Consider the following 24,872-nt stretch of genomic DNA (forward strand, 5'->3'; position numbering starts at 1 on the left):
ATAACAAAAATAAATTAATAAAATAGAAACAAATTTATGTATACCAAAAACACAAAAACAGTTATAATGAAAAATCTTATACCAAAATAAATTAATAAAATAAAAATAAATTTATGTATACCAAAAACACAGTTATAATGAAAAATCTTATATATTGGTATAGAATAGATATCAACCAATTAAATAAATAAAACAATTTACATGTTCATTGTGCACTTCAATATCAAAGGTAATAATTAAGATATTTAATACCTTGGGAATTAATTATTTTACACTTTTAAAAGAAACTCTAAATTTGCTATATACTTTTATGATAAGAAAAAACTGTAAAATTTATGCATGAGTTAGAATTTAGTTCGTAAAAATTTAAATAATAAATCTGAACATGCTAGTATGAGAAGTGTGAAAAAGAAAGTGTGGAAAATAGTTTTTGAAAAAAGCATTTTAAAAACTAATTTCTCAAATACAAAGCAAAGTGAAAAAAAAAAACTGACAATATTTGGGCCTGCAGAAGAAGACTTGAGCCCAAATCTAGGCCCAAATTACGTTGATGAGCATAAAAGAAAGGGGCATCACCACATGTAGCAAACACAGAAGAGAAAGAAGAGGGAGAAAGAGCGAAGAGAAGAAGAAGAAGAAGAAGAAGAAGATGGAGGTGAGTTTATCGTCAACGTCATGTATACCCTTAAGCGCAAAGTTGAAGCATAAGCATGCGCTTTTCCACTCTCAATTTCCCACTTCCACAGCTTCAACCAAAACCAGAAGAACCAAACCTTTGTTCATCGTTAACGCCTCCAGACCAACCTTGTCCTCCAACTGGCTCGTTTCTCCACACGATTTGTCTGCAACCACCTCTTCCGCGTGGCTTCCCAGATTCGAAGAGCTCGATACCACCAACATGCTTCTCCGCCAAAGAATTATCTTTTTGGGTTCTCAGGTTCTCTATCTACGTATAAATATTTGGGGTGGATTTTGTTGTTTCATCGTGTTATGAATACCCTTTGTCTCTCTGATTATGTTTTTAAGGGAAATTTTTGAACTTGTTCATGTGGGTTCATTCCAAAGGACGCTCACAATAACATAAGTATGAACAAACAGGAGAGAGATAGTGTGAATTTGACATGATAGTGTGAAATTGCTGTTGAGATATTGTTTGGTGCTCTGTGGATTTTGAATTTTTTTTTGACTTGTTAATGTGAGTTCATTCTGAACTGGGGTGCCCAGTATAAGAAAATAAAAATAAAAATAAAAATAAAATAAAGCACAGAAGTGAATGCAACTGAAGAGAGTGAGACAGTATTTGATGGTGTGTTTGTGAATTGCTTTGTTTGATCAGGTGGATGATATGACTGCAGATTTTATCATTAGTCAGCTTTTGTTTTTGGACGCTGAAGATTCAAAGAAAGACATCAAGTTATTTATAAATTCACCTGGTGGTTCTGTTACTGCTGGTATGTATTTTTTACGTTTTATCCAATAGAGACTAACGGATGCACTTGATTCTTAAGCCCAAATTTGTAATTAGATGTTAAATTTCTCAATCCCTGGCAGCAGCTATCGTGTTTAATAGCTCAGTTTAGTGTTTTGCCTGCTTGTGGTAACATAAACAGACACTTAGCTTAGAGAGAATTGACTGCAGCATTGTTATATATCTGCAGGTATAAGATAATTCAGAAAGCACTAAATTGTCTTTTTATACCCTGCTGTATTTTACTGGTAAAACAAGAAATTGACCATGCTGATTCACGAGCTAATTTGTATGTATGCAAATTTGAATCTCGTTTATGAAGATAAAAGATTGAATATATTGAATTTATTATGATAGGAAAGGAAACTTCTCTCAGTGAAGTTTGTGTCTTGTTAAGTTTAATGAATCTGAAATTTGTATGTGGTATGCTAATTGCTCTTTGTTTATCATTTCATGCAGGGATGGGAATCTATGATGCCATGAAGTTGTGCAAGGCAGATGTGTCAACTGTTTGCCTTGGGCTTGCTGCGTCCATGGGTGCATTTATCCTTGCTTCTGGTACAAAAGGGAAGAGGTATTGTATGCCGAATTCAAGAGTTATGATTCATCAGCCACTTGGAACTGCTGGTGGAAAGGTAAGATCACCCTCTTGTCGACTTTGATGATTGTCAATATGCAGTAGGTCTGAAGTTTTTCATTATTATTCTCATTTTCCTCAACATGATCAGGTTAAAAGTAAAGCTAATTTAGATTTCAAGCATGTAAGAGAAGAGTGGGATGTGGAAGGAATGCAATTCCCTTTACTGCAATTATCTATGTTTAACTCAATTCCAAGTTGATATGAGTAAAAGAACCTATGTTTTTAAAAACAATATACTCCACAAAATATGTTGCTTAAATATAACTGTGAAACTTATTAGTTGACATTATTTGATTTGTGTTTATGCTCATAACAAACTATCTTCTCGTATACTCTGCAAGTATATGAGACATGTGGTTTATTACAAATAAATTTCAATCACCAAACATGCTTTGCCATTACTGACTGAAGCCATTACTATAAACTTACCATCTAGACATGAAACTTTGTGATTAGTGCATTGTTCCAAGTTCTTTTAAGGATAAACCAAACATCATACTCATATTTTCTTTTGTTTACTAGACATTTGATGCTTTAGCAACCTGTTTCTTTTGGGCGGCACATTAGATGTGCAAGCAGAGTAATGATACGTTGACAACTCACATTTTTTATACAACCACATTACAACTCCCAATACTATTATTTTAATTTTTTTTCATATCATTTAATTTCAAACTTACCATTTATTATATATATTTATTTCTAAACCCATGACATCAATAGTTGTATACAACTATAAGGGTTGTCAAAGTATCATGTTCCATTAGGAATTCATGATGTCTATTGTGATTACTAGGCACATAGAATATGTATGATAAGTTATTGTATTAATGGCTTTGAGCAAAAGCTTTATTGGAAAATGATAAAATTTAATTGTAGGCTACTGATATGAGCATTCGTATAAGAGAAATGGCATATCACAAGATTAAGATCAACAAGATACTATCAAGAATTACAGGGAAGCCTGAAGAGCAGGTTAGATATGAAATGCATCCCCATTATCTAATATATGACATTAATTTGCTGTTAATTTTTACCCCTTTAATTGATTTGATTCAGATTGAAGTGGACACGGATCGAGACAATTTTATGAATCCATGGGAAGCTAAGGAGTATGGTTTAGTTGATGGGGTTATTGATGATGGAAAACCAGGATTAGTTGCACCAATTGGAGATGCAACACCACCACCAAAAACTCGGGTATGGGATCAATGGAATATTGAAGGAAGCCGAAAAGCGAAGAAAAAATTGCCCTCAGAGCACAAGTTTTTGAAGAAACCATCTAAAGAAGGAGAAACACCCGTTGCAGTATGAGTTTGGGGAAGAGTGGACTCAGAAATCTGTTTATTTTAATTTTAATCTACGTAACATTCATACTGTATATTAGTTTCTTAAATTTCTTTAATTGCTTCCAGTATATTTGATGCGTTAATGAATATAATAATGTTTTTATCCTCATGAGGGTTGGGCTGCTTTTGGATTCATAAAAACTTGAAGCCAAACAAAGAAAAAAACTTTTGAATTATGTAATCAAAATATTAAAAACAAATATTTTTGGAATATAAAAATTTATGGGATGATAGTTCAGGAAGAAGCAGTCAACTTCTCATAGTGCTAGGAAAGTAATCTGTTTATTCTATTCATCAGTTTCCAGCTGGATTTTTTACATTACATTTATTTTCTTGTTTACTTTTACTAAAACCTTTTTCTTTCATCTTTCTTTAAACGGTCAAATGAAGTATCACATTCTCTTTTACTATGTTATGTATAAGTCGGAGAAGAGATTAAAAAGTTATTTTGAATGCAAATCAAAAGAACTTCTATTTTATTGCACTTTCAAAAGACGAGTGGAAGTATCGGAGAATCAATTTTTATAATCAATAATTAGTGTTTAAAAAGTTAATCTAAAGATATCTAAACATTCCGAAGCAGATAATATGGAGTCATTGGGAGTGAAATCACCTAAGACATAATGAAGTTTTACATTGGTTACCTATTTTTTTTATCAAAAATTTGAGACCAAGCCTAACACTAGACAGTTTTGTAATAAGTGAAATCAAAAGGAAAATGGTACATTGAGCAAATTTGAAAATAAATTAGCTTCACGTGATTTTCTTTTAAGTTAGGCGACAAAATGAGTTGATTGCACCAAAAAAAGTATTCTAATGTCATGAACCTAACTGATGATATTGTCCAATATCAATTCATATGATCATACAAAGCCCCATCGTTGCCCTTTGATGTGGTATACTAAACAAAAGAATTGATTTAAGATTTTCTTATCATCATAGAAAGTTTTGATAAATGGTCATGCATACACAATCATCCACAAGCCCACTGTTCAACAACGGGAATTCTTTCATTTTTCCCGTAAGATCGTAACAGAAGTGCTCTGCTATGAAACATACAAACAGATTTCAGAAGGAAAATAGATACAGAAAATAGAGAATACAGATTCCTGAAGGGTTGGCTATGGCTCGTAATGTAGTGTATATTCACTGCAGAAATTAAATATTACATCTGTCTCGGTTGCTATGAAAGAACGCAAAACATCTATACATTAACAAAAATTGAGATCAAACACAGCAAAGTTGTAAACTCTTAAGCATTTGAAGCTCATCTTAAGACAACATTCAATTTGTTCTGCACTTGTTCTCTTACTTTCCACTGCATTGACAAGGGGGGAACAAGTGTTGGTAGCTTTCAAAATAAAATATGACAAAACAAGATCATGACTGCACTAGCATTTTAAGTATATTTAATACCTGCAGATCGTTAATTTCCTCGTCAGTAAGAGAACGTTCCATAGACCTATATGCAATCCTATAGCAGTGGCTGGTCATTCCTTTCTTGTTGGTAAAATTGTCTATTAATTGCACCTGCAATTTGAGAAGTAAAAACAGAAACAGAAAAAAGGACCAAACTTAGTACAGACTCATAGGGGAAGGATATTAAAACCATGTTAAAAAGCTAAATGATTAATCTAAGAAAAAGAGAAGAAAAGAAAGACTGCGAGGGTAAACAATTGAAAAGCCAAGTAAGGACAAGAAAACAAAAGATCGCTTTTTGCTCAATATTTTCTTCCTGGTAGTAATATTTCAGAGAACCTCAAACAACAGTGGTGGTCAGCCACGAATATTGACATGTGATGTGTCCAAGTGAAAAACAATGGAATGTGTGTGGTGGTTCCATCAGATCCATCTGAGGACTCACTGGGGAATAATTGTATGAAGCCAAAGACAACACCCAGATGATAGGTTATGCTATTAAAGATGGGCAAAGTTTACTCTAACTAAATATTCTAAGCAATCAGATGCAGAAAGGGACTAAGCTCTCGGACAAGAACAACCGGAGCTATGCTCCTCAAAAAGGAATAATCGTCTCTACCCATCCCTGAGGATTCTAACTGAAAAGATACGTAATAATCCTCCCCACTCCTTCATCCTCTCCCTATAATCATTCCTAACTGCCACATCAGCAACTCCTTGATTATCTTCTTTCTTCTCTTTCTTTTTCTTAATCTCAAACTCTTCATATTATGCATCATCACTAAGGAATCTTCATCTGACCCAGCAGTATAGCCGCTGCCATGTAGTCTATAATAGAATTAAGATACATGTTATGGCCTTTGTAGATGTTGATTGTAAAGGCTATTTCTAGTGTTTTGGTTTGAAAACTTATTCCCTAAAGAAGAACTCAGTTTTTCCTTTTCATATTAATTTCGGCCAATAAAATATTGAGGCAAATGAAGTTTTAAGCTTCTGGTTGAATGATTTTAGCAGGCTTATAATATGGGTATGGTGATTTGGTGATTTATTGCGAAACCAAACTGTCCATAAATATTGTAAACACTGGTCAACAACACTAGATCAGATAATTTCATACGCAAGAAAGCCACTAATTACAAATGCAAACAAATGTTTTAGTGTCACAAAGAAGTTCTGCCAAATTATTCAAAGATGTACCTCCTCTACGAGATCCCCTGCTATTCCTCTGACCACTTCGCACAGATTGTTTTCGGTAAATGATTCACTGAGCCAGAAACTCATGTCCTTGTAACATGGAGGATACTTCAAAGATAAACATAAAAGAATTAGAATGTTCTCACAATATTTAGCAATGTGTCCATTTATAAATTCTTCAGCACTAAAGATAAAAATCAAAACAGTCAGACATGCTGAGAACATAAATGATAAGATCTTGAAAGATTACTAAGTTAAAATGCCTTCTTGTCTGAGTTTTACATAGAAGATGGGCATCATTTCACAAGAATCTAAGGTGCAGAAAATATACTCTAAATTTGTTTAGTTTAAAATAACTAACTATCCAAATCTAATCATGACAGGCTTTTAACATAGTAAAGCAGCAGAGTCATGACATGACCCATGAAAAATGTAGGTCAACAGCTAACTGTAGACCATCAAAATTTCAATTACATGAATATTTCTCATCTAGCTTTCAAGTTTCAATATCAGAACATATTAAGGAATAAGAATAAGAGATATTCCTAGGCATGAAGATACTTAGAAAAAAAAATATAACAAATTAATCAAGGATAGGCAGGCATTTAAACATGTATATGTTACCTTTGAAAATGGCTTAAATTTGACTCCCAATTCACCATTGGAAAACTGTATATAAAATTATAAAAAGCAAGCATGTGCAAAACATTAGAGACGAGATTACAAAAGAACTAAACAAATAACATTGCAGATCTCAAGATGACTAAATCATAAATTTGTGACAATATTGAGGGATGCTTGTTGAACATATCCGTGAAATACCTGGGAGGTAAATCGCTCATCATTTGACCAAAAGAGACGAATATCAGGTATGTCAAACAGAACCATAGCTAACCTCTCCAACCCTAGGCCGAAAGCCCAAGCAACACTATTAGGTTTCCCATTTCTTTTCAGAATCTCTTGCTCTGTCACTCCACACCCCAAAACTTCCAACCAGTTTTCCTGCAATAAAAGATATATTAAACATTACTTGATGCTGTTACAAAACTAGAATCAGAAGAATTCAGGGGAAAATGACAGGAAAGAAGAGAAATAAATACAACAAGTGTAGGAATAAATAACAGGTGTAACAAACACCGATGTGCTTTTAAATGCATAACTTTTATCGGCAACATGATTAGTTACAGGAATCATATAAACACGGTATTTGAAGAGACAAAAATGTATAGCATACCTTGAAATATATTTCAAGTTCAAAAGATGGATTAGTAAATGGGAAATAAGTATCCACCCAGCGCATTTCCACAGCACCTGAACCAGGAAAAGGGAAAAATTATTAATAAGCAGTTATACTCGGCTTCAAAGGAATATCACAAGCTCATAACTAGGCACCTTGTGTACATAATTTCTTGTCCAAAGTCAAAAGTCATAAAGCAAATTTCTACATTAAATAATACTTTAAAGAGTTTTTTTTATCTTGTATTGAACAATAGGAAATGCATGCATATATATGCAATAATGATGAAGTATTTAAAAGATTTAAATTAATTACTTTCTTTGCTTTAACTAATTCATCTTACAAAGCCTCGTTAATTATCAAAATACAGCAATTAAAAATGAAGTATGTCTACCGGCCATTTCAAAATACCAAATAAATGACTTGCTAGACCCTCAAGGCATTTCTTTAAGTCTGTTGCTGCAAATAACGAGGCATCCATTCCTGATGCCTCCCAATCTTCTGGAGAAAAAACCCGAAAGCCTTCCATCTGCATGATAAAAAAGAGAAAATTATATTCAGTTAGTTTTTATAAGATTAAACTAGTTACTGCATATGGAGACATACTTGATGGAAGACAGGATAATGAGTTGAATCAATTGAATCCCTACGATAAACATCTCCAGTAACAAGGAAATGAGTGTAACCACTTCTCAATAATTTTGCCTGATGAGCACTTGTATGGCACCTTAAAACAGTCTGAGGGTCTACATAGTAAGTGTCATTGTAGCTCCTACTTACATGGTCTTCAGGAACCAAGACATCATCAAAATTCTGCAACAAGAAAAAGATTGTAAGTAGCCTAGACCTCATTAAAATTCTGCAACAAGGAGATTGTGACAAAGAAACCCAACGACATAGTTCAAAACACCACAATAAGCAAAAAGATAATCAATAAAACACAATGGTTAGAAGTACCATTTTAGCAGTGCTGAGGAGGCACATTTTACTTGTGCTGAAAATGTAATATTGACAATACATAGTAGTATTTTTAGCTAAGTTTTCAATGATTAATTTCATTAGTTCAAATGAATATGATTGTGAAACTTGCAATTCAACCTATAAATATGGTAGATGCATCAGAAACAAAGAAAAATTATACTCAAAAGCTACCATTAATATTTGTTTCATATATGCAGTTATCTACAAACAATGTTACCATAGTCACCTTTTTGAATAGCATTCTTTCTTTAACCCTCTTTTTCCACTATTTTATACAACCTTCCAAAAGGAAAGGATTAAAGAATCTGTAGATACCGGCTAAATAGCATCATAAAAGACTACTGAAGAATGAAGTCATTTGATCAAAGGCAAAACCATGTACAAGAAAAGAAAGAAGAATGATATAATTTCATCAAAAGCAGTTTCATGAAAGGACAGAAGAGTCATTTGTTTAAAGGCTGCCAAGCATGTTATAAGCCACACAAACCCAAACAAAAACTGCAACATGTTTCAAACAAGCATTGCAAAAGAAGGAAAAATATAAGGTCAATGAGTCGATCATATGTGAATATCCACTAATGCTAAAGCAAAAGCTCTGTTTTCTTTACCGGTCAGCTGAGCAAGTTCATATCAAAGAAATAATATATAATATGAATTATAAACATACGTAATTAAAATAAATCCAAAACTAAATTAGTATCAATTACTTTCAAAGTACTTATTTATCCTTTTTTAGAGGCCTTTTTGAGGATTTAAACTCAAAGTATATTGATCTTAAAAATTGAGATTTGTAATCTGATAATCTACAAATATTTTTTACCTACAGAAGAAAAGCAACTTGCAAATACTCAAATAACATCAAGTAACAAACAGAGAACTTTAATGGCATGAAATACTCAAACTAAAAATCAGAATATATCTAGAAGGAACTAAATGCAGAAGTAGCAAATAGTGTATCAACAAGCGTGAAACCGAGTAACAAAAAACTAATAATATCAGTGCATCACAACTAACTCCTTAATTTATTTTTCATACCTCCTTCACTGAAACAATAGGGCAAAGATCATCAAACTTTTCGAACTTATTTGAATAATTTGTGTCAAAATACTCATATATTGCATTCTTCAATGTCCCTAAAGGGTGTTGATCCCTCCTGTGAAGCTGCACTCCAAGTTTTGAAAATATATTGTCTGGCACATTATTTGTAGGATCATCCCTCACCACATCTAGAAGACCACAAATAAGAAATTATGAGAATTTAATATTGTATACACCAAAGAACAATTTTCACGTAGAAAGTAAAAATGTCAATAAATCAAGCAAATTATACACAGCCCAAAATATGTCAGTCACCTCTACAGCAGCAGTTACATCAAAATGTGAAAATTAAATAAAACGACTTCAATGCCATTGACCAGCAGAAAGTGTGAAAATAGGTAAACAGTCTAGGACATTCTCCTTAAAAATTACCATAAAAATAGTGATTCAAAACAATGGGAAAAATGGGAATATTAGTGCATGAACCAAGTTTGAAGGTTTTCTGTGGATCATACTATGTGATTACAGCTCAAATAAGCATCACGAGACAATAAACATTCAAATATAAAAGAAAAACCAAAGGTAATACCCAAAGTACCTTCTCTGCTTATCTTGACTCCACCAAAATCCAACACTGACGACACTGGCTGCCTCCACTTCTTCTGTGAAAGATTGTGAGTGGAAACGGAAGCAGCTGAAGATGAGAAAGGTAAACACGATCTAAAGCTTCTTAGGCCATTACTTTGGCAAAAGAAAGAGGCCCTAGCAAATACTGTGGCATGAACAGAAGAGATCACCATTGCCATGCACTTGAGAATCTTAACCAGCTATATTTGAAGCGCACTTGACAGTAGGCAGAAACAGATTTTACGAGGAAGCTCTACTCTTGATAAGCTCTTATCCTCCAGAATCCAGTGCCTCGCTGGAGGGAGGCTAAGTAGAGAAAACGCAATTTAGCCAAAATAAATCAAGATGGACAAAATGGTCACTTGGCCATATCACAATTTAAGAGGAAAAAATCCACAACTCAACCTCTTTTCTATCGAAAACTGATCATTTTTTTTTCTGAAAGGAGGTTAACAACAAATAGAGACCATAGACCAACAACCCCAACATTATGATGTCAACATGTATGCTTTCCGAATAAATAAAATGAAAGAAAATCACACCCAATAACACAGTATAACACAAAACACAACAATTAATTTTAATCCTATAAACTCAAGTGGTGTTCACCTTTATAATGGTATTTGGACCAGAAACATCTTCAAAACATATAGATAAGCACCAATTTCATCCCACACACAATGCACTGTAAACAAACTAAAACTTGCTTAGAAATTATAATGGACACTAACCTAAAATACTTAAAACAGAAACAAAAGGAAATTACAAATGTCTTTTAAAGGAAAGTAAAAAATTGTTAATAATGATTCAGTTTTATTTGCGTTTTTCACTTAGGGCCTGAATCAATTTTAGGATATTTTTGTTGGACATTTAAATTAAAATGCTTCTAATTTTCATTCTGTAATAATAATTTCAAGGTATCCTTTCACACATCATCTAGGAAAGGTTCTCAACTTTTGCTAAACATCTACGATACTTTAGTCCTCCATCCAACTTCCTTTTATTAGCTATAACAAACAGACAAACAAGCAAGCAAAATCCATTTCAGAACAATTTAAAAAGCTGCAATGAACCGCGTTATCCATTCTTACACATTAGAATACAACAAGCACACAAAGGTAGACATACCTAATCAAAGAGTTAAAAACTCACCAGCAATGAATTGTGTTTTGCAGGTTCGAGAACGACGAATAGAGGATCTGTCGAAGCGGACTGCAGCTGCGCCTGTTCAATTGATTGAGAGTTAGGGTTCCACTCAACATTTATTCTTTAAATGAAAATAACAATCTGTAACAAAATTTCGCAGAAATCGACTTCTGAAGGAAACTTCACAACGTGCAGTTACTGTGTATGTGTACGCGTTTGGTTTCAGAGTAGAATTGGTTTTGACGAAATTGAGTTTTGAGCGTAAGAAAGATAAGAGGCTAACATGGAAGAAGAAAAGCACCGGAAAACTCACCTCACCGTTGAAATGGTGGTTGTTGTGCAAAGTCGTTAGTGCAGTGTGTAATGTAAGAGTAGCTAATAGCTATGGTTCAGAACTTTGGACCCGTTTTTTTATCGGGCCTTCTTGCCCCACCCGCTTTTCGTTTTTTCGGATAAATTTGCTATTTTATTCATTTATTTTATCCACACACTCTTATCCCTCTATGTCTCTTTCTGTCGTGTTTAATTTGTTGCTGTAATTTTCATAGATTATCTGATATTTGGTTTAGAAATATTAAATGAAAAATTCATACTGGTATTTAACATTTCAAAAAATTAAATGGAAAATAGAACAGCAAAAAGGGAAAAATTTATAATACAAAATGTTTTATAATAACAAATTTTAAATAATGTATACATAGTAAAATGTTAACAAAATATATATATAATGAAAAATCAATTTGTGCTTTTTCTTAAGTGGTTATGTAACTTTTGTGTTTGAGAAAATTAGTTTGAAACTAAATTAGTAATAGTATGTATTTTTAAATGGTTAGTGAGGTATACAATGGAAATAGTTTCAGTTAGAGATATGATAAAAACTAATAAATAAATTTGTAGGTGTTTTTTTAAAAGATTTTAATCTATTTGATTTTGTAGTAATGAGTGGGTTTTTAAACTTGTTAACTATATTTAACTTGGCAAAATAAGTTGGTTGAGTTTTTTTGAAATGTTTGAAAGTCGTTATATAATGTTTATGTCATTTTTGTTTTTAAATAAATAAAACAACATTATTTTCATTTAAATATGATTTTTTATTCAAGTAAGATAATTCCAAAAGCGTCATCGTTAAAGCAAGAGAGAACATGTTCATTTACTTTTTTAACGACGAAATTCTCCCATTTTTATTACACTAAAGTTTGTTTGACAACAAATAGACACTATGTGTGTATATTTTTTTCAGCAAAATAATTTCTTTTGGAATTTATCTAATTTAATTACTACTTTGACAAAATCTAGTTATATTAATAAATAGAAAAAGTGGTGATAAAATAAACACAATTCAATTCAACGTTAATACTTACTTTGCCTCCCAATAAACTTTACATTGGATGCAAGAAAAACAGGACAAATGAAATAATAAAAAAAAAAACTAACCTATAGTTTGTCTACAAATGGATTTTTGAGAATTCCACTATTTATATTAAGTTTTATTAAACTAACATTTTAATTTAGGGTATTTAATCTAGTTTTATTAAGTTTTATTCTAAACAAACATTACAAAAGAATAAATTATATATATATATATATATATATATATGAAGTGATTTTGAATAAATATAGCATTAAAGTAATGAAGGTGACAAGATTAACTAAAAGCTCACACAAAAAAGAATTTAAAAAAATGCAACAATTGTTATGATTAAAAGAAGAGGACTCTAAAAAGAAGAGACTCTAATAGAGGTAGATAAATTATATAACAAAACATCAACTCTCATGCGTTGAGGATTGCACCTACTTATATACAATGAATTGTCTTCGTAAAATCAAACAAACATTTACTAAGATAGACTTTAAATGACTTTGATACCATATTACAATGTGAACTTTAAGCCTAAATCAACCTCATAAAACCCAACTCATGAGGTGAGGTTTGCACCCACTTATATATAATGAATTGTCTTCATCTCTAATCGATGTGGGATCTCCAACATGCAATATTTTTTTTTATCAACAATAAATAAATAAATTAAAAGAGGATATTTTAGGAGTGTCTCAACCCTTATATAAAAATCAAGAAAATCTTATCACCTAAGATACATTAGACTTGGACTTCTTTAACATTCCAGCTATCTAAACATAATCGTTCTACACCAAGTGTTGTACAACCTCAACACTGATACAACCTCAACACTGATGTTAGGACCGTTCTAAATTACAAAACTAAATTTGACCTTATTTTACAAAAGAAATCCATAGCCCTTCCACACCTACAAAAGCAAAAAAGAAAAAGAAAATGATTGGCATGGAAATTATTCTTTTTCCAATAATAATATAAAAGTTAAGAGAAAATATTTTTTTTTATATTTTATTAAAAAGGACTTATTGAAATTGAAAAATTGGGGAATGAATGTGATGGAAGAAAAAAGGAAAGTGTTGGAAGTGAGGAGAGAATTTTGATGTTTGGTTGTGTTGTGTTAAGCATGTGGGGTTGAATACTCCTTTTCTTCTTTTTGCCTTATTTTTTAGGGTTTGAAAGCTATAGCCACTTTGCACTTTAGGTTGGTCAAATATTCTCCTCTCCTATTGGAGGGTAAATAATATAACTAACTTTGGAAATTTTATGTTCACTCAATATATATAACATTCCTATATATCACATCTATTAACCAATTTTCACTTATTCATCATTCTTATTCATTATAATTAACCCAAATTGAGCTCAAACACTATACACCTCCTTTAATTCTTTTCTTTAAATATTTTCTCCAACTCTTTCACAAGTTTAAATATAACCTTAACATTTATTTCTAATAACACCTTTAAAATAATATTATTTAAAAATTATATATATACACACACGTAGGTTAAATATTTTATATTTATTGTTTATTTTTTTTAAAGTTTGTATTGCTATAAAAAATAGAAAATGATTGAAAATGGTTAACTGCTATATGATTGTTGTTAGATTCTAATGTTTTCATCTTCTTCCACAATAATAAAACTTACACGTACTGTTGAACATCGTATTTTATAAACTGTTTTTTACCAACTTTTTTTCACTTTATGATAAAGAATTTCTTTTATCTTTGCTTTCTCTTACCAACTTTTTTTTTCACTTTATAATGAACATTTTTTTTATCTTCGTTTCTCATACTAGTGTTGTCATAGAGAACATACTTGTGTTGTTTAGACACGTACTTTATTGTACTTGTTGGGATGGGAGGTGTGTCCTTTAAGACAACGTGTTGTAAAGAAAGAAAATAGGTTATGCATTCACACTTAACACACTTTTACACCACATCTAATTTTGCAAAGTATTATTTACAATAATTTTGTTCATTTTTACAATAACTATTCAAAAATTATATTAACGCCATTTTTCTGAATGAAAATATAAAACATTTTACATTACTAAAAAGAATATTCATAAAGAAAAAATAATAATAATAATAAGTGTTTCGGTCAAATTAAATTCTAATATGCTGTGATTTTTTTATTAAATTCAAAAGTTAATATGAATTTCAATTTAATACTAAACCATGGTTATTTGTTTCTATCAATTTAAAATATTAGAAATATGGTTCATATTTTATAGCCATAATGTGAAAGTAATGTAACTTAAATCTTAAGTTTCTTTTTTTTTTCTTAGTTAATGTGAAACTAACTAGTCGTACTTAATTTTTCAACAAATATTTGAGTTTAAAAGTTATTTGATTAAAATACAAATTATTTTAGGATGTCCAAATCAAAATATTATTTTATTATATGATAAAAAACAATTAATGATGCGTTGCAAAAAAAATCTCAACGTATAAGTTTGAATCAATGTATGGAATGTTGGAAAGCAAGACATTCTTATCATTGACAGAAAAGGAAGACAGCCAAAAATCACTTTTTATAATTCTGCGTGGATTTTAAACAAGTGTTTATTTTTTCAATAGAACATGGCACCACAAGACCATATTTTAAAGCATATATCTTCCATGTTCTTCTTATAAACCACTAATCTAGCTTTATGGGCACCTATGTCCACTACATTTTTTTGTTTATTTTAATAATTTAATATTCTAGAAACCGCTTTAAAGTTTAACCTTTTAACCATTTTTTTTATCAATAATAATAAATAAATATCAATCATTTCACGAGTAAATCAATATATTCATTAGGTAACAAAATACTAATTAAACTACTTTAAAATTAATCAAACTACTCTTAAAAACAAGAATTTTCCATAAAATCAGTAAACTAAACCAGATCAAACTACCATAAACCCTAAACCAAATTCAGATGAAATTTTAAAGAAAAAGTTTATAAATGATTCGTCACTCCACTTTTTAAGATGAACTTGTTACTAGCACACTTCTAGACACCACTTTGGAAGTTCAACCTTCTCACCATGTGAATCTTTTAGTTTCTATATAAACACCACGCCCTCATGTTTGATTTGTGCCTTTGTCTTCTCTCTCACTCACTCATTTCATCTCCCCATCTTTGCCCTTTACCTTTTGGAAAGGAAAATGGGTGCACTTACCAACATCATCTCCAACTTTTGCACAGTTCCAAGCAGAAAGATCAAAACAATGCAGGTAGGGTTTCCTTTAATTTTCACGTGCCACAACACCTTCTCCCTCCACACTTTTCTAACTTCCCAAGTTTCATTTCTAGCTGTTGCAGCTACTTATATTATATATCATTCATCCTCATATATATGTTGCTCTTCGTTTTAGACAGTTGAGATCAAAGTCAAGATGGACTGTGATGGCTGTGAACGAAAAGTCAGAAATGCAGTAGCCAAAATGAAAGGTTCCAACTTCTAATCCAACTTTTATTACTTGATATCTACACATATTAGATACCTTGCATATATAATGTGTTGAATAATGTTTTCAGCAATGGTGGCTGACCTAAAATCTCACACTAACTATCTACTAAACTCCTTATACCACTAAGTTAACCCTAATGGGTTTTGAGATCAAATTTGAATTCTTATCCTCTTAAAGTTGAATTCCAGTTCAAGGTCTGCACATGTACAATTTTCATGCTTTCGTAAAGAACATTTTAGTACTTTACATATACTTCTTAAGCTTTTGAGTTATGTGAGTTGTAGCAAGCAAATATAGAAAGGGAAAACAAATTAACTGTTAGTTTTGAAAAGTCAGATAGAAGGTGTTGTGTTGTATTGTAAGGACATCTCAGAGCTTTTATATGGGTTATTTCTTAATGATAAAAAAATCAAAATCACATCTTAAATGTGCATTATGTGAATCAGATTTGACTTGAAGGTTAATGATGGTGTGTGCAATATGTTGCAGGAGTAAAATCTGTGGAGATAAACCGAAAGCAAAGCAGGGTGACAGTGAATGGTTGTGTTGATCCAAACAAGGTGTTGAATAGGGTAAAGAGAACTGGGAAGAAAAGAGCTGAGTTTTGGCCCTATGTTCCACAGCATGTGGTGACATATCCTCATGCCTCTGGGGTGTATGACAAAAGGGCACCCTCTGGCTATGTTCGCAACATGCAATCATTTACACCTTCTGCTGAGACAGAAGAGAAATTCATGTCCCTTTTCAGTGAAGACAACGTAAATGCATGCTCCATCATGTAATATATAATGTAAGCAACAATTAATATCTGACACAAAGGAGAAACTATTAGCTGATATCATACAACTGAATTTCCACCACTCTTTACTTGACAACATGAACATCTTTTCAATTTACACATATTTAAGAATTTGTGATCTCACACCACACGGCTCTTGTTATCGTAGATCTAGCAGCTTTTTCTTTACACTTGGTGCTTGGAAGTGTGATGCAGAAGGGTCAATGAATGAATGTATAGTACACACACCCTTTTTCTACTTTTGTGAATGTGCTTTGGGACAAAAACTCTGAATTGCCATGGTACCTATAGCTAGCCTCAATTATTGAAACTTCGTGGAAACTGAAAAACGCTGGAGTGCAATCAAACTTTAGAAGGTATATTAAAATATCAGAAATCATTTTCGAAAGGTGTTGAAGGGAATTTGATTCTTGCTGCCTACCACAGACAATTCGAATACTGTTACTCCTAACTCCCCATTAATCCAATGTGTATTCACTTATACCTTTTTACAAAAATTATTCACTGTATAAAGCATCATAACATGTCAGGTAAAGGACTATGTATTCAAAAACAAGGATAAGGATTGAATATATATATATATATATATATGGTACATTATATATATATATATATATATATATGCATGCTTTTGGAATAAGACAACATATAACTTTTATGAAAAATAAAAAGACAGATTTTTATTTCACTTTGCTGCCCGTACACTAAACTCTAATTTAATTGACTATGTATAATTATATTTCATACATGCTATATATTTATATTTGCTTTTCAATTAATTTTTATTTTCATTTATACACTTATAATATAAAAAAGCAACTATTATTGTAACCCTAAATAGGGTTTTCACTCCCAGAAAAACCACTGTAAGTATTAATGTTAGTTGATTAGGAGAATTGAACAATAACCACGTATTTTCTCTTAATGATTGTAGATTATTACATGGTGTTGTACATAACAATCATTGTTGTTTTTTGCAATAATCTTTGTAGTGATAAAGTTGTTATCATGTTGTAATACTTTGCAAAAATGTTTGCAAGTGGACTACTTATTCTTAAGTTTTTGGGATCACTTTATCCGTTGAATCCCAGAAGGTTCCTTCTCTCTCTTTCACTTTCTTTTTTTTTCCAGCTACGTACATTTTATTCTCCTTTTTCTCTAAAAGTCTTTTGTTTTTTTTTTCAGGGATGATTTAATTAAATTATTTTTACTTTACTCTCTTTTCAACATATAACGCATAATATAGCTTTTAAAACAAACTAAATATTCATGATTTAGAGACTCTGTAAGGTAGCAAAAGACCTTAATGATGTCATTTAATAAAATGCATACATATATTTTTAATCGATTAAAAATGTGTTGCAAACAAAAACAAATCATTTATACAAGATCTATAGTTGTTTGTGAAGGTAAGTTAAAGTTTAATTACTTCTGCAATAAGCTATTTAAAATAGACTTATGAAGTGCATAACTCAATTATTTAATTTATTTTATATAATGTATTATAAGTAGAGATATTTTGAGATAAGCATCCCTAGCATGATTTCTCATTGTTTTTTAAAGTCTGTCTCTCTATCAGGGTGTAAATGACTTTGTAAGTGGTTATAATAAAGTGTATTACTAAGATTTGTGTAATCTTCCTTTACATACTCCAACTGGGTTTTGAATCCAAGTTGGAGTATTGAATCCAATGGATTGTATAAGGCTGGTTGTTTAATGCTTTTTTGAGTTGGTTTGGTTGTTCCTTATTTAAATTGGAAGATGTTCTTTAATTGGAGGTTGGTAAGGCGCTAACTCTATGTATAAGGATTAGAACACCCCTGAAATGGTTCCCATTTATTTATTGCTGATTAAAAAATGATTTGTGTAATCTAAGATATAGGTAATTAATAATAAATAAAAGTATTGAAGGGAGTTATTTATTTTGAAGTAAACATCAATGGTTATCATAAAAATACTACAGGGAATATGCAGTCACTAACTTAGGGTTTATAAGTGAGGTTACTTAGTTACGTAGATAAGAAGTATGGTGCATGTTCGGGAAAGAGAATATTATAGAAATAATCAATTTTTAGTTATGCAAACTTCCACTTATTTCGACGGAAACGTTGAATCTGATCATATATTATTTTTTAAGTGGCTCAGCATGTTGTAGAGAATCACTTTTTTTAGGAAACAGAAAATCGCTTTAGATTGAAAAATATTATGAATTATATATTGACTTAGTAGTAGGTTTAATGTATACATTACAAAGAGTTATAACCCTATACATGGTTTATGATGAATTGGATAATACATAACATATTTGGAGATCACACATCACATAAAAAGAAGAAAACTGTCTTTTTTTTATTTATGATGTAAATTGCAGTGAGAATGTCCCAATCAGAATTAGGAAATATAATAATTATAATTATTTTTGTTGTATAAAATAAAAGACTGTGACAATATTTTATGAGCTGAATAATTGATTCTTTCGTTTCGATTGATATTATCTTGCTTCTTCTGTCAGTTCACTTGTTTTGGTTGAATTTTTCTTGTTTTCGCTCCTTGTTCATTATTTTCGTCTCTCGATTTAAAGGGTACTTACAAAAGACGTTTCGACATTCATTCAAGTAAATATTCGATATTCAGTACGATAAATACATAATAATGATGATGTACATTGTCTGATTGTTGTACCTATTTATATAGTTGTGATGAGTCTTATTACTATATATTAAGTCGAGATTAATATATGAATGATGATTAACTAGCTCTTCATATGGCTTAACCTTGTTAATCATAGTTTAATCTTAATGTATTTAAACATTTCGATCCATTGATATCGGATATCGAGACATTCCAAAACCATTTGGTTTGAACCGATACAATTCTATTTTTTGAGTTATTAAATTAGGAAAAGAGAATGAATGAAATTGGTATGTAGAGTTGGAGAAGAAACAAGATTGATCTAAGAGTATAAGCAATGATTGACATCCATTCCTTGCAGCTGACGACTGAAGTTATGCATAATAATCTTATATATATCTCACAATATTGTAGAACACAGATCCCTCTATGATTGAAATTTGACTTTAATGGAAGATAACAGTGTAATGCAGGCAGCACCAATAAGGAGAACACTGTAGTTGAATCTGATATGTTGTAATGGTAATCTTATCTGATGGAGGCATTTAGTTGATGAGGACCAGCCAAATACAAAAGAGAAGCTAAAGAAACCTTTATTTAATGCTTTGCTTTGGTAGCTACTAAGCAAATATATTCCACCCTTTTATAAGTAGCCATGACCATAAATATATATTCCAACTTAATAATCACTCTCCCTTTTGACCATTTTTGTTCTACCGTATCCCCTCTTGCATAATTTGCATCATAATAAACACCAACCCATCATTACTTTATTCATAACTAATGCCAAAAGGTAGCTCTCATAAAGACCTCAACCCTTCAAAATGGAGGCATTTTTCTAAAACAAGCTTCTTCTGCATGCTAAAGGGCCTCTTCTACTCAACTTTTCCATAACATGTTTTTGATTGACGTATAAAAACTCCACTAATTAAGAACCAACCTTTTGGTTAGATTTGTTTTCTGCATCATATTATATATGTACTTTCACAAAATTAATGAGTTACAGAATGCTGAGAACACGATCTACACAAGTTATCATTCATATAAGTTAAAGGTGCATTAGAGATTGAAACATTTCATTCTTTATAGATACAAATCTTACCTCATAAATCGATTTTATAAGGTTGAATTAGGTTTAAAGTTCACTTCTTAATATGGTATCAGAGTCATTGAACGTCTATTTTAATGATTTAGTGATTGTTTATTGAACTTATCAGATTATTCGTTATCGAATCGTTATCAAACCATTCATAATATATTGTTTCACGCACGAATTATCACTCACGGCCATGAGATGGTGTTCCGAATTTCATGTTTTACTGAAAGATGGGAAAGTGATACAAGTGATGTATACACATACGTAATAATATATATAAGCACGAAGAACAAAAGTCTTGCTAGCTATTTATGGGAACAATATTACATTCTGATATGACAGGGAACATATCGAAATCAGTGATTGGAGCAAATCCTTGAGTGATTCTTATAGAGTTGGAGCATAAGAATTGGGGACTTTTTTTTTGTCAAAGAAAAAATATATAATATATTGCAACTTTACTATATACAAAATATCCCTCTTGTAACTCTTCAACCGCATATCAAAGATTGTTTTGTCCTTATTCACTTGTGAGATTTACAAAATACCCTTCCTCCACTAAGATGTGTTCTGTGTACCCTTACCACCATTAATCTATGTACCCTTTAATCAAGTGTAAAACACTTGGGATTGATTTTATTTTCAATATTAGGCTCAAGAAAGTACTCACCATCATAATTACCCTTTAAGACATTTATAAGTTGGTCTAATATAGGTTCTACATTCATCTTTCTTCAACACTATATGTCTTCTTCCTGTTTTTTTTTTTTTTCATTTTGTGATAATTCTCTCATATGAGTATTAATTCGAGATAATTCTCATTCAAACTAGAAATAACAATGTGGGTTGACCCGTCTAAAAAAAATGAGTTGGGTTGGTCCGTCTCACATAACTGCATGTTGGTTTCATTTGTCCGCAAAACCTTCTTTTATATATATATATATATATATATATTAATGTATATTATTTTAAATTTTAATATTTTATATCTTTGTTGCACTTCATGAGTCTACCTTTGACAATTAAATTTAAATAAATAAACATATGATTAACATCTACATCAAATAAATATGTCAATACATGTTTTCATGAATAAGAAAAAATAAAATAAAATATTGTTTAAGCTACTAAGAAGCTACCTTAATTAAATGTGATCTTGTGTTGACTTCAAAAACATAATTGTTGTTCTTTCATTTCAATAATATTGGATGCAGAATTGAATTGAATGAATAAAATATTATGCGGGTTAACCCGCACAGGTTGTGGGTTATGTTGGACGAACTTAAGTGAGCCAACGGATTAATAAAGTCAGTCTGCCCTGCATTTTTTCCCATCGGGCTACGGGATGACCTGTAGAGTCCGTCCTACATTGCTATTTCTAATTAAAACACTCGAATTCACGTCATTTTTAATTCCCATCTATTGTTGATTCATACTTCCATATCTGACACCTTAGCAGACTTATTACAAGAATTTTTTTATATAACTTAAGAAATTTATCCTTGAGAGAGATATCCTCATTCCACCTATTTTCCCAAAATATGAATTTAGTTCCCTTTCCTATCTGCCATGATATATTTTTATCAAACCACCCAAGTTGATTCCCTGATCTAGATATTTTCTTTAGATCTTTCCACCACACCGGTTCATTCTTGTCTTTGAGATTTCTTATTCAACATCTTCCAATCCGCATGTTTATATTTAGTATTTCTTTCCATAATTCATTATCTCTTGCTAGCCTCTATTTCCACTTGGTTACAAGTGCATAATTAAACAATTGTATATTCTTTAAGCCTAGCCCTCCTAATACCTTTGTTTTACATATTCTTGTCCATTTCACCCAAGCTATTTTTTTTTTCTTCCAAAAGAAATAGTCTTTGTATCTTTCTAATCTCGTTTAGGACATATTTAAGCAAACATATAAAAAAAATGAATAAGGGTAGAGAAAAATGACATATTTAAGCAAACACATCCTTTCATCAAAAGACAAGTACCTAACTTTTCATTGAGAAAACTTCTTCCTAATTTTAAGAATTATGACTTCTCATCCTCACTTTTCTTGGATTCTTCCAATATGTATCCCCATGGTAGCATCATCAATGAACATACATGTTCAATTGATTAGTTTGAACCTATATTCCATCTAGCTTACTCTTACGTAAGTTTATTTTCAATCCTAATGTCACTTCAAAACATCATAATATACTTTTGAGAGAGAAATAAAACATTTTGTATTTGATTATGACATATAAAAATAGGGTCACTTGCAATTTACATCATATTTATTCTTGTTTCCTTTTTTTTCCATCTTAACTCATATTATTTGGTTCTCATTTATTGATTTTTTATTGTTGATAAAAAAAAAAAAAAACTCATATTATTAAATTTGTGGTTTATTGTATCTGCTAGTACTACAATGCAATAGAAACAATGTTAAGAGATCTCCTTGTCAAAATCTTTTAAAAGGAATAAATTCCCATTACCATTAACCAAAATCATGGATATTATCGTTGATAGAATGATTAGATGAATTGGGGAGACAGAATAGTTGTGATATCAGACAAAGATTGCGTATTTAAACTGATATTCTTTGCCTCCCTCAAACTGATAAATTCCTTATTTCCACTCCAAATTTGCATGTATTTGTTCTAAAATAATCATGGGGAGTTGATTGGAAGAAATGAACATTATTTGGTTTAGAATCTTAAGTTGAAACTTGTCATGGACAAAATGGCAATCTGACTTTGTGTTTGGTTGTTTTCATGATGAAAAGCTTGATTGATTCTGGAACTGTTGAAAGCTTACCTTTGTGTCAAAACTAATTTTGTTTTTAAACTTGTTCTTTTAATAATTTAAGAAAATAGTGAGTGGCAGTCAAATTCACATAAACTAGTAAAGATTTACTTCTTTTTATTTAAGTAGGAAAAGAACAACAACAAATATAGGAACTCGGTGACCTTCGACAGGAGCGTGGTAGATGCGTTCGAGGTATTTGCACTGGTACAAGTAAATGTTTGGTCTTGAATTTTTGCAAAGTCCTCTTGTAATTCCTTTACGTACCCCAACTGGGTTTTGAACCCAGTGGATTGTATGAGGTTGGTTGTTTAATGTTTTCTTGAGTTGGTTTGATTGTTCCTTATATAAGTTAGAAGGTGTTCCTTGGTTGGAGGTTGGTAAGACGCTAGCATAAGGGTTGAACCACCCATGAAGTGGTTTCCATTTATTTATTTTTTATTGCTGATAAAAAAAAATTCAATAAGCAATTTTAAGCCTATAACTTAACATTACAAAACCGATTTATAAGTAAAGTTTGTACACTTATATACTATGAAACATAATTTTTTATATCAATATTTGTCAACTCGTACGTGTGATTATTTATTATGATTGATAAATTCAAGAAATTTTCATGAAAATAAATGACTTTGATATCTTAAAAAATTGACTTTAAGTTTAACTTAACCTTTCAAAACCAATTTATAAAATAAGTTTGCATCCACTTATATATTATCTAGTTGTTAACCTGAAATCTCGAAGAAAAAAAACTAAAATTAAATGATAACAAAAACTCTACAAAATTAAAGTATAATATTCTTAGCTTGAATTCCAATTATCAATTCCTTTTCAGAAATGTCTATCTGTTTTTGGTAAACTAGTTAGATTTATTCTTAACCTCTAATATTAATTTCTCCTTACATTTTTTTAATGACTAAAAGCATCTCCAGCGCGATGCATAAAAGTTGTTTTGAGTTGCTTAGACGTAATTTTTCCATTGGACATGTCTACATGTCTTCGGTGAGACTTTCAAAATTATTTAAAAAACATTTTAGTTTTTTTTAGCAACTCAGCATTAAGAATAAAAACACTATCTTACTCGATGAAGCAATAAATATTATTATGAATAACTAAGCTTAAATTAAAAAATAATTGCTTAGAATTATTAAAAAAAATCATTTAAGAAAAAATGAGGGTAAATTTATTAGTGATAACAACTCATAAGTTGTTTTTGTGAGTTTATATAACTTATTTTCAAGCAGTTCAAACTCAATTTTGTTTCAATATAAGACGTTTTAAGAAACTTCAATCAATCAATATATATATATACACACACATTGATATAAATTAAATAAAAGTTAATTACAGCTTTTTGAAAAAAATAAAAAAATAGTTGATGATACACAACAATAATTTAATTTAAAGTAATATCAACTACCAAACATTTAAACAAATATGTAACGATAAAAATTAAACGACACTGAAAAAATATGATATGTTTCATAAAATTAATTTTTATTATTCTTTTTTTAAAATATGTTTGGTCAAATATACTTAAAGTTGAGGGTGAGTATCTCTATTGTCTTTTTTAAAATGCCGAGTAGACTCAAATCAGTATAAATGAGTTAAAGATTTAATCCTGATATTAA

General features: G+C 30.8%; 3 protein-coding genes across 9 annotated transcripts; 2 read left to right on the forward strand and 1 right to left on the reverse strand.

Annotated features, from left to right (window-relative positions):
* Nucleotides 1–579: 579 nt before the first annotated feature.
* LOC137823344 (ATP-dependent Clp protease proteolytic subunit 3, chloroplastic) lies at nt 580–3,566 on the forward strand. Its single transcript, XM_068628433.1, has 5 exons — nt 580–937; nt 1,337–1,451; nt 1,928–2,103; nt 2,988–3,083; nt 3,168–3,566. The coding sequence occupies exons 1-5, from the start codon at nt 650–652 to the stop codon at nt 3,420–3,422; spliced, it is 930 nt and encodes a 309-aa protein (XP_068484534.1). The 5' UTR covers nt 580–649; the 3' UTR covers nt 3,423–3,566.
* Nucleotides 3,567–4,371: 805 nt separating this feature from the next.
* On the reverse strand, nt 4,372–11,542 carry LOC137823346 (phenylalanine--tRNA ligase, chloroplastic/mitochondrial). Of its 4 annotated transcripts, XM_068628439.1 has the most exons (13): nt 11,413–11,542; nt 11,106–11,177; nt 10,563–10,638; nt 9,925–10,259; nt 9,324–9,514; nt 7,914–8,120; nt 7,719–7,836; nt 7,305–7,381; nt 6,893–7,072; nt 6,695–6,739; nt 6,074–6,178; nt 4,874–4,987; nt 4,372–4,775 (listed from the first exon to the last, which is right to left on the reverse strand). In XM_068628439.1, the coding sequence occupies exons 4-13, from the start codon at nt 10,130–10,132 to the stop codon at nt 4,725–4,727; spliced, it is 1,296 nt and encodes a 431-aa protein (XP_068484540.1). In that variant the 5' UTR covers nt 10,133–10,259; nt 10,563–10,638; nt 11,106–11,177; nt 11,413–11,542; the 3' UTR covers nt 4,372–4,724. The 4 variants fall into 4 exon arrangements, with proteins under 4 accessions (XP_068484540.1, XP_068484537.1, XP_068484538.1 ...); XM_068628436.1 differs by lacking the exon at nt 10,563–10,638; XM_068628437.1 differs by lacking the exon at nt 10,563–10,638 and having other exon boundaries at nt 11,418–11,472.
* Nucleotides 11,543–15,489: 3,947 nt separating this feature from the next.
* On the forward strand, nt 15,490–17,256 carry LOC137823347 (heavy metal-associated isoprenylated plant protein 21-like). Of its 4 annotated transcripts, none has more exons than XM_068628441.1 (4): nt 15,490–15,685; nt 15,831–15,902; nt 16,412–16,712; nt 16,870–16,975. In XM_068628441.1, exons 1-3 carry the CDS (start codon nt 15,535–15,537, stop codon nt 16,702–16,704), a joined length of 516 nt encoding a protein of 171 aa, XP_068484542.1. In that variant the 5' UTR covers nt 15,490–15,534; the 3' UTR covers nt 16,705–16,712; nt 16,870–16,975. The 4 variants fall into 4 exon arrangements, with proteins under 4 accessions (XP_068484542.1, XP_068484541.1, XP_068484544.1 ...); XM_068628443.1 differs by having other exon boundaries at nt 15,502–15,685; nt 15,827–15,902; nt 16,870–17,256; XM_068628440.1 differs by lacking the exon at nt 16,870–16,975 and having other exon boundaries at nt 15,493–15,685; nt 16,412–16,758.
* Nucleotides 17,257–24,872: the final 7,616 nt, after the last annotated feature.

Source organism: Phaseolus vulgaris, chromosome 8 (genome assembly GCF_000499845.2).
Source record: "Phaseolus vulgaris cultivar G19833 chromosome 8, P. vulgaris v2.0, whole genome shotgun sequence".
Taxonomy (NCBI): Eukaryota; Viridiplantae; Streptophyta; class Magnoliopsida; order Fabales; family Fabaceae; genus Phaseolus; species Phaseolus vulgaris.